The 10,315-nt window shown below is 41.7% G+C and overlaps 1 protein-coding gene and 1 pseudogene across 1 annotated transcript; both read right to left on the bottom strand.

Moving 5' to 3' along the window:
* Window positions 1-3,501: 3,501 nt before the first annotated feature.
* Window positions 3,502-6,279, bottom strand: LOC102791920 (protocadherin beta-16-like). Its single transcript, XM_006782003.3, has one exon. It carries the CDS (start codon window positions 5,942-5,944, stop codon window positions 3,530-3,532), a length of 2,415 nt encoding a protein of 804 aa, XP_006782066.2. The 5' UTR covers window positions 5,945-6,279; the 3' UTR covers window positions 3,502-3,529.
* A 675-nt stretch (window positions 6,280-6,954) lies between these two features.
* On the bottom strand, window positions 6,955-9,773 carry LOC148106182 (protocadherin gamma-A2 pseudogene; annotated as a pseudogene).
* Window positions 9,774-10,315: the final 542 nt, after the last annotated feature.

The raw sequence follows: 10,315 nt of genomic DNA, 5'->3' as shown, positions 1-10,315 counted from the left end.
TATTCATTGTTGAGCTATGTTATGATAGCGCCTGTGTTTGGCTCTGCCGCTGCCGGGTGCAGTTTGTTGCGCTCTACTACTTTTGTGTTGTTTTCTTCTACTCTACTGTTCTCACTTAGTTTTAAGATGTATTGGCTGCCTTGGTGTATGCTAGCCTGGCTTTGCTATCCATCCGATCCTCACGATCTCTCTTCGTCCTCCTGCATTTTCCACCCTCCTCCATTAGCTGGATCTTCGTCAGACTATTTCGGCGGTCCCTCTAGACCACGGAGAAGGAGAGGGAGAAGAGGAGGTATTCAGGTAAAGCTCAGGCTTACCTGGCGGCGGGGTTTGGCTGGTAAGCGAGCCTTGTCTCCTGTGCTCAGAAAAGCTCCATGGAGGAGGACTTGTTTTCCACGTCCCTGTTTGGATACACTGGCCCCGGCTCTTTGAGACCGTGCTGCCTTAGGAGGGTTTATCCAGACTCTCCTGCCGGCTGGCTCTTTATTCGCTCAGTGAGTGGATTCTACGAGCGTGATGCTCAAACCCTGTGTACCTACGTCCTTTAACTTGAGCCTTTGCAAATAATGAGGCATCTACCTCATTGAATATGGCGCCTTTAACGCGCGATCTATGTCTAATAAATCATTCTTGTTGAATGATTTAATATTATCTAAAAAACTCGACTTTTTTTCCTCTGACTGAGACCTGGCAGCGCGACGTAGAATACTCGTCATTTGTTGAACTCTGCCCGGATGGCTATACTTTTATAACCCAGCCTCGGGTATCTGGCCGGGGTGGTGGGCTTGCTGCGGCTTTCCAGGACCGTTTCTCCTGCCGCTCCGTGAAAATTGGACATTTTCTTTCGTTTGAGATGCAGCTGCTTAAAATCGGAAACAAGGATCCCTTTTACCTTGCTGTGGCATATCGTCCACCTGGCTCTAATGGGCTTTTTTTTATCAGGGCTCATATACACGTTGATGATGACTCCGACCCCTTTGCCAGAGACTTTATCAACATTATGGATTCTTTTCATTTTGCTTAGCATGTGTCCGATCCTACACATAGCAAAGGTCACACACTGGACCTTGTTCTTACTTTGGGTTTGCTCTGAGGACATTTCTATTTCTGATCACCATGTTATTGTTTTTAACGTGTCTTTTAATCCCTGTTCAACGGATGGTTAGCTCTCGCATCTTAAACTCCTCCACAGCGGAGAAATTTGCGGATGCGCTTAACTTACAGCTTATCTCCTCATAATGGTGTCGATTCTCAGCAAATCTTTTTTTTTCAAATAATTATTGCCTTTCTATTTTAGATGAAATTTGTCTGGTTAAAACGAGGAGAGTTTCTGCCTCCAAATCTCCTCCTTGGCTAAATGGCAGTATTCCTTGTCTAAAACGTGATTGTCGAAAAGCGGAGCGCAGGTGGAGGAAAACTCATCTAAATGTTCATCTCCTCTACCTAAAGGACCTTTTAATTTTTTTAAAATAATGCGATCAGAGATGCGAGGGCTGCCTATTTCCCACACTTAGTTACAAAGAGCAGAGGTAATCCTACAGTGCTATTCAACACCATTAGTGACATTGTTACTCCTGCTCTACCTGCGGCCCCTATTTCATCTAATGAGGACTGTGAAAATTTTCTTTCTTTTCTGCTTGCAAAAATTAATAACGTGAGAATAAATGTTTCACATTCAGCACCTGTTATGTCTATCTCCACCCCATCTTGGCCGTCATATTGGATACTTTCTCTTCTGTTTCACTACCTGAGCTGGTAAAACTAGTGAATTCAGTGAAAGCATCCTCCTGTTCACTTGACGTTGTACCTGCATCATTATTCAAAAATGTCTTTCAGTCTATTGGTCTCTGTGTGCTCACTTTAATCAACTCTTCACAGGCATAGTTCCGGTTTATTTTAGAAATGCTGCTATTCTCCTACTTTTAAAAAAAACTCAGCTAGACCTCTCTCTTTGGAACAGTTACAGACCAATCTCAAAATTACCGTTAATCGCTAAGCTTCTAGAAAAGGTTGTGGCTAAGCAACTTATAGCGGGTCTGATCAAACATAACATTCGCGATAAGTTTCAGTCCGGCTTTCGTAGAGGTCACTCTAGCCCTTATTAGGGTCTCTAGTGACATTTTGATGAGTAATGATGCAGGAAAATGCTGTGTTCTACTTATGCTGGACCTCACGTTGGCGTTTGACACAGTTGACCACCACATCCTCCTTGAACAGTTAAAACATTGGGTTGGTGTATCTGGAACTGCCTTAGAGTGGTTCTGCTCATATCTACATCAACGATACTTTTTTTTGTGGTGGTTTCCGAGTTTAGGCCATCCTCTACATCCCTTACTTATGGTGTCCCTCAAGGATTGGTTTTGGGGCCTTTATTGTTTTTAATATATCTTCTCTCGGCTATCAGGTCTTTTGAGGACATTTCTTATCACTGTTATGCTGATGATATTCAGTTGTACATTTCTTTTAAGCCCCATGATTTATCTAAGCTTCAGCTTCTAAATGACTGCTTAGATTTGATGAAACGTTGGGTGGCTGCAAATTCCCTCCAACTCAACGAGGGGAAAACTGAAGTCCTTGTATTTGCTCCTGACAGATTTTTATCCCAGATAGTGAAACCCCTGGTCCTCTCTCAGTTTATGTTAAATACTCTGTCAGGAAATTAGGTGTCACCTTTGACTCGACTCTCACATTGGATGGTCATGTTAAATCTCTGGTTCGGTCTTGTTTTTATCATTTATGAAATGTGGCTAAGTTAAGCCCTATTTTATCTCGCTCTGAACTGGAGATTGTTATACATGCATTTATTTCCTCACGCTTGGACTATTGTAGCTCACTGTTTATGTGTCTAAGCAAAGGTTCTCTGGATCGTCTGCAGGTTGTGCAAAACGGTGCAGCTAGGCTTTGGACAAAATCCTCTAAGCATTCACACGTGACACTGTTGCTATCTCAGCTAAACTGGCTTCCTGTTGAATTTAGAGTCCGATTTAAGATCCTGGTCTTGACTTTTAGAGCTTTGTACGGATTGGCACCTGCCTACATCTCTGATCTGCTACAGCCCTATGGCCCTAGCAGGTCCCTGAGGTCATCTGATCAGGGCTTACTTGATATAAAACATACTAAGATGAGAACTAAGGGTGAAAGAGCTTTTGCCATTGTGGCCCCTAGACTTTGGAACTCTCTCCCACAAACCTTAAGAACTCTGGACTCAGTAGCTGCTTTTAAAAAAACCCTCAAAACTCACCCTTTTAAAACTGCTTTTGGTTAATTTCTCCCTGTTTTATATTGTCTGTTTTACCTTTTTACGATTTGTTATCTTATGTGCAGCACTTTGTGATTCTGTTTAGAAAGGTGCTATAAAAATAAAATTTGTGTGTATTTATTTTTATTATATGTTAAGTAAGGATTAAGTAAACATAAAAAAATTACCAACAAATTCAATATAAGACTCTAGTCCCACAATGAAAAACTTATCTCAAAACAAACAGATTTGAGCATTATTTAAAAACGTAATAAATACACTGACAACATATTAAAGTGGTCTAACCTCTAGAGGAGAGTCTGGTTCATCCAGGATGCTCTTTTCACTCTGTATCCGCTGCATCGTTCCTGTAGAACTGGGGTCCATTATCAGCACGTTCTGACTACCAGCTCTGCCAAACTTACAGTCACTCTTTCTGGAGTCAGTCGTCCTGCACACCTCGTAATTGTACACATGTGGCAGAGTCCCTGTCCCCAAAGTGTCTGAGTAACGTGGTGGATAATATGGAATAACAGGCAGGTTGGAGTGATACAGGATGCGAGACTGTTTCCACCTGTAGATTTTGACTGATATAATAACCACTAAACACGTGATGAAGAGGAAGGAAACTACAGCCAGAGCCAAGACTAAGTAAAAAGTCAGGTTGTCATTGTACTCCTTGTCGTGAGTCAACTCAGTGAACTCTGACAGCACTTCAGGGAAGCTGTCCGCCACCGCCACGTTGACAACGACTGTAGCTGAACGAGAGGGCTGCCCGTTGTCCTCCACTATAACAGTCAGTCTTTGTTTGACAGCATCTTTATCAGTGACTTGGCGGATAGTTCTGATTTCTCCATTCTGTAAGCCCACTTCAAACAGCGCCCTGTCTGTTGCTTTCTGCAGTTTATAGGAGAGCCAGGCATTCTGTCCAGAGTCCACATCAACAGCCACCACTTTAGTCACCAGATAGCCCACATCTGCTGAACGAGGCACCATTTCAGCCACCAGAGAGCCGCCAGTCTGGACTGGATACAGAACCTGAGGGGGGTTGTCGTTCTGGTCTTGGATCATTATTTTCACAGTCACGTTGCTGCTGAGTGGAGGAGAGCCTCCATCCTGCGCTTTTACGCGGAAGTGGAAATCTTTGATCTGCTCGTAGTCAAAAGAGCGCACTGCATGGATGACTCCACTATCTGCACTAACCGACACATATGAGGAGACTGGCACTCCGTTAACGGAGGAGTCCTCCAGTATGTAAGAAACACGGGCATTCTGGTTCCAGTCAGCGTCTGAGGCTTTGACTGTGAATATAGAGAGACCAGGTGTATTGTTTTCTACAATGTAGGCCTCATATGAGCTCCTCTCAAAGACAGGTGCGTTATCATTAACGTCTGAGATCTGTAAGGTGAGAGTGACGCTGGTGGAGAGGGAGGGCACTCCCTCATCAGAGCAGGTCACAGTGATGTTGTACTCAGAAGCTCTCTCTCTATCTAAATCACTGTCTGTTACTATACTGAAAAAGTTATTTGATGTGGAAGAAACTAAAAATGGAATATTCTTGTTAATATTACATTGAACTTTTCCATTTTCGCCTGAGTCTGGATCTTGAATATTTATGATTGTCACAACAGTGCCAGGTGTAATGTCTTCCGCTATTATGTTAGACTTTGACATGACATTTATAGCAGGTACATTATCATTTGTATCAAGTATTTCTACAACAATTTTACTGGTATCGGCCAATCCCCCTTCATCACTGGCTTGAACATGTATTTGATATTGTCGCTTCTTTTCAAAGTCGGTGTTTCCGACCAGTGTAATTTCACCAGTTTCTCGGTTCACGTCAAATTTTTCCGAAGCATCGTCCACGGAGTTTAATATTGTATATGATATCTTTCCATTGGATCCGTCGTCTAAATCAGAAGCACTAACTGTAATCAGTACAGTTCCTTCGGGCGAATTTTCTTTTAAGGTTGACTTGTATATTTTTTGAGGAAAAACTGGAGCATTATCATTACTATCAAGCACATTTACGTTGATCTGAACTGCCCCGGAGAGCTGCGGTTCACCGCCGTCTACTGCAGTCAAAACAAGTGACAAATGATCCTGTTTTTCTCGATCTAAAGGTTTCTGCAAAACCATTTCTACCTGCTTACTTCCATCCGCTTGATTCTGCACCTTCAAAACGAAGTTATCAGTGGGCTTTAACAGATAACTTTGAAGGCCGTTTACACCCACATCGAGATCTATTGCTTGTTCGAGCATAAACACACTTCCTGTATTAACGGATTCACTTATTTTGAATTTCATCTCACCTCTTTTGAAAATTGGGGCGTTGTCATTAACATCTGTCACTTCCACGGTAATGCTATAAAATTCCATCGGATTCTCTAAAATAACCTGGAAGTGTAAAGCACAGGGCGCCGTCTGCGCACAGATTAGCTCTCTGTCTATTCTGTCTTTGACGAGGAGGACTCCTCTTTCTCTGTTCAACTCGATGTACTCTGCGCTGTCTCCGGTATAAATCCGAGCTTTCCCTGATTTCAGCCTTTTTACATCCAAACCAAAATCGTGTGCAATATCGCCCACAAAAGAGCCTTTCGGCATTTCCTCTGGAATGGAGTAACTGACCTGCCCAGTCACTGAGCAGAAACAGAAAAACAAGGTGAAAAGCAGCACTTGCCGTTGCATTGTTCTAACCGCCATGTTGCAGTAAAATAAGCCGTGTAATATTGCTGTAAAAAATGGATTCCACTTGAAAAGTAATCCTGTTTATATCATCATGTTGTATGTAGCCACTTTACAAATCGAAAATTGCAACTTTAAAATAACAGCTCCAGTCCAAACTGACGCTTAATACGCTGATCTTCGTGTTCTGTACTGCTCATTGTGTCTTTCTCTCGTTCTGTATCGTAAAGGATGGGGATGGCACTGCTGATTTCTTTTCCTATATAACAAAGGATGGTCAACAGCGGCCCTAAGAGTCATCTTCCTGAACTACAGAATATTATGAAGGATTGAAAATGAGAACAAGTGGTTTCTATTTTAAAATGATTACATTTCTTTAAATGATCAACGCTTGCTTTTTTCATAATAATAATAATAATAATAATAATAATAATAATAATAATAATAATAATGATTTTGTTTAAAAGAAAACAAAAAATACAGTAAGGTGATAAACTCAGCTGCTTCAAATTGTTGAACTACCTTGCGTCAACGCCTTTTTATATTCCATGAACTGCCCTGATGTGTCATTGTAATTAATGCACTGAAAAAAGGAGACAGGTTTTATGTAAGAATCTTGGGTGTTTTTAAAACAATTGCGTCATGTTTTAAAGTTAAGTGTTAATTTAACTCAATTGTTTAAGTTGCTGCCAGAGCAAAACATCTGTGTGCAACCAATGTCCACTACTGAATTAAGTAAATCCAATCCATTTTTTTCAGTGCGGAAAGAGGAGCTGTTCGTAGTGCTGAATAGGGACAGCTCCCACCAGAAAACAGGAAAAAGACCCGCCCCCCTCTCTCATAACTGATATTTGTATTATATACAAAATATTATATAGGCACGGAGAGGTAAAACATAGAAAACTAAAAACAAAATACACGAAACCTGGGCTTTTAAGAGTTGGCGAACCCTCACCAATAAACATTAAAAAGCCCCCCACATAGGTTCATATTTAACACATGAATATTCATTACTATAACATTGTGGTTTATGGAAGACTAACCTCTAGAGGAGAGTCTGGTTCATCCAGGATGCTCTTTTCACTCTGTATCCGCTGCATCGTTCCTGTAGAACTGGGGTCCATTATCAGCACGTTCTGACTACCAGCTCTGCCGAACTTACAGTCACTCTTTCTGGAGTCAGTCGTCCTGCACACCTCGTAATTGTACACATGTGGCAGAGTCCCTGTGCCCAAAGTGTCTGAGTAACGTGGTGGATAATATGGAATGACAGGCAGGTTGGAGTGATACAGGATGCGAGACTGTCTCCACCTGTAGATTTTGACTGATATAATAACCACTAAACACGTGATGAAGAGGAAGGAAACTACAGCCAGAGCCAAGACTAAGTAAAAAGTCAGGTTGTCATTGTACTCCTTGTCGTGTGTCAACTCGGTGAACTCCGACAGCACTTCAGGGAAGCTGTCCGCAACCGCCACGTTAACAATGACTGTAGCTGAACGAGAGGGCTGCCCGTTGTCCTCCACTATAACAGTCAGTCTTTGCTTGACAGCATCTTTATCCGTGACTTGGCGGATAGTTCTGATTTCTCCATTCTGTAAGCCCACTTCAAACAGCGCCCTGTCTGTGGCTTTCTGCAGTTTATACGAGAGCCAGGCATTCTGTCCAGAGTCCACATCAACAGCCACCACTTTCGTCACCAGATAGCCCACATCTGCTGAACGAGGAACCATTTCAGCCACCAAAGAGCCACCAGTCTGGACTGGGTACAGAACCTGAGGGGGGTTGTCGTTCTGGTCCCGGATCATTATTTTCACGGTCACGTTGCTGCTGAGTGGAGGAGAGCCTCCATCCTGTGCTCTTACGCGGAAGTGGAAATCTTTGATCTGCTCGTAGTCAAAAGAGCGCACTGCATGGATGACTCCACTATCAGCACTAACGGACACATACGAGGAGACTGGCACTCCGTTAACGGAGGAGTCCTCCAGTATGTAAGAAACACGGGCATTCTGGTTCCAGTCAGCGTCTGTGGCTTTGACTGTGAATATAGAGAGACCTGGTGTGTTGTTTTCTACAATGTAGGCCTCATATGAGCTTCTCTCAAAGACAGGTGCGTTATCATTAATGTCTGAGACCTGTAAGGTGAGAGTGACACTCTTGGAGAGGGAGGGCAGTCCCTCATCAGAGCATGTCACAGTGATATTATACACAGACTTTGTCTCTCTGTCTAAATCACTGTCTGTTATTAATGTAAAGAAATTATTTGATGTTGATATAATTTTAAAGTGATCATAGTCATCCAAAAAGCATCGGACTTTGCCATTTTCATTTGAATCTGGATCTTGGACGTTCATCATCGTCAGAACAGTGCCCGGTTTAACATCCTCAGCTACAGTGGAAGACGCTGACATAATATTAATTGCTGGTGGGTTATCGTTTGTGTCCAGCACCTCGATCAGAACTTTACACACATCAGCGTTACCGCCTTCATCTGACGCTTGCACATCTATTTCAAAATGGCGAAATTTTTCGTAATCTAGTTCTCCCACTAATGTAAACATCCCACTTTTTTCGTCTATATTGAATAACTCTAGTGCTCCCTTTGGAGCATTAGAAATTGAGTATCGCACCTGCCCATGTAGTCCTTCATCGGCATCAGATGCGGTCACGGTCGTGAGAATAGTCCCTTTAGACGAATCCTCCTTTACATTTGCCTTATACTCTACTTGAGAACAAACAGGCGCATTGTCATTTGCATCCAGAACGGTCACAATAATTTCAATGGTTCCCGAAAGCTGCGGATTACCACCATCTAAAGCAGACAACACTAAAGATACACGGTCCTGCTTTTCTCGATCGAGAGCCTTCTTTAAAACCATTTCAACATTTCTACTGCTACCGATCCTATAAGGATTTAGAATAAATATGTCACTTTGACTCAGCGAATAGCGCTGAAGCCCGTTAGTGCCCACGTCATCATCAATAGCTTTTTCTAAAACAAATTTCGACCCAATTTGAGCCATCTCGCTTATATCAAATTTCATTTTGCTGTTTTTAAAAACTGGAGAATTGTCATTAACGTCAGTGATCTCAACAGTAATGCTATAAAATTGCATAGGATTCTCCAAAATTATTTGAAAATCAAGAGCGCAGGGCGTCGTCTGCCCACAGAGCGCTTCTCTGTCTATTCGCTCTTTTATTAGAAGGACTCCCTTTTCTTTATCGAGCTCGATGTGTTCTGTCCCTTCTCCTGTATATATACGAGCTCTTCCTGATTTAAGTCGTTTCACATCTAAACCTAAATCTTGTGCTATGTTACCGACCAAAGATCCTTTCGCCATTTCCTCAGGAATTGAGTAGCTGACCTGGCCAAAAACCGTGCAGAGAGAGAGAATCTAGAAAAATAACATTAAACCGACTTGCCGTGTCATTGTTCAGTCAGACAGTTTGCCTTCCGAACAAAGAAATGTGGAATCCGTTATCCAAAAAACAAAAAACAAAAAAGATTTTAGACACAAACGTCAGCAAATAGAAACAATAAAAACTCCAATGAATGCTGAATAGATTCCTGGTGTCTCCGACTTTGATAATATCTTCATCCAAACTGTGCCTTTCTGATATGTTCTCCTTCCTCTGTGACATAACGAGGTGGTGGGAAGGTACTGTTGTAATATGCACTAAAATCTCAGCACACTGGTCATCAGCGTCCCCGTGAGTCGGATGCACGGAACTACATAAACTATTATACACAGACATTCCTTTTTGGCTTATGTTTCATGCGATTGATTACTATATTTGGTTAGATATGTGAACACTAGAAAGAAATAACTTGGTCCATAAGACAGTAAAATGTCTTATTTGTGTTGCAGAAGAAAAATTTGGGTATTTTGATTTCCTGCTTTATATCCAGACAGAAACGAGAGCAAACCAGCTATTGAAACAGATCAAAACAGGACGAGAGACAATAAAGCAAAACACCAACAAAGTGCGCTGAATTTTGCTTTCTGCGGTACTTACTGGCACAAAACGGAGGGACACACAAAAAAGCATGTTTAACATTTGAAACTTAAATCCACATGAGCAATTATTAGTTTCAAAAGTTGTTGTTTTCAAGTGTTCATTTTAAAGTCCATAGCAAAAACTATGTAAATATTAAGTAAATGGCTTATTATTGTGATTAACACAAAGTATCAACGGGAAAAAAGAATACACAAAATCTTTAGACTGTTATAATGCAAAAAGTGCAACAAAGATTTGACTATAAAACGCAGTACTAAGTGCAGCAGGTTTCAAATCATTGCATTGCAATACATTCCATGTACATTCGAATGCAATACTCATCTACCCCATAACGAATAAAGCAGCACTTCAAATGGGACGATTAACTTT

The sequence above is a fragment of the Neolamprologus brichardi genome, chromosome 2 (assembly GCF_056152115.1).
Source record: "Neolamprologus brichardi isolate AB-2024 chromosome 2, ASM5615211v1, whole genome shotgun sequence".
NCBI classification, from domain to species: Eukaryota; Metazoa; Chordata; class Actinopteri; order Cichliformes; family Cichlidae; genus Neolamprologus; species Neolamprologus brichardi.
The sequence above is the reverse complement of the archived record's forward strand: the minus strand, read 5'-3'. Positions and strand labels throughout refer to the sequence as shown.

Bases quoted from the DNA above. Each gene is read 5' to 3' on its own strand.
- LOC102791920 (XM_006782003.3), bottom strand. From the start codon at position 5,944: ATGGCGGTTAGAACAATGCAACGGCAAGTGCTGCTTTTCACCTTGTTT.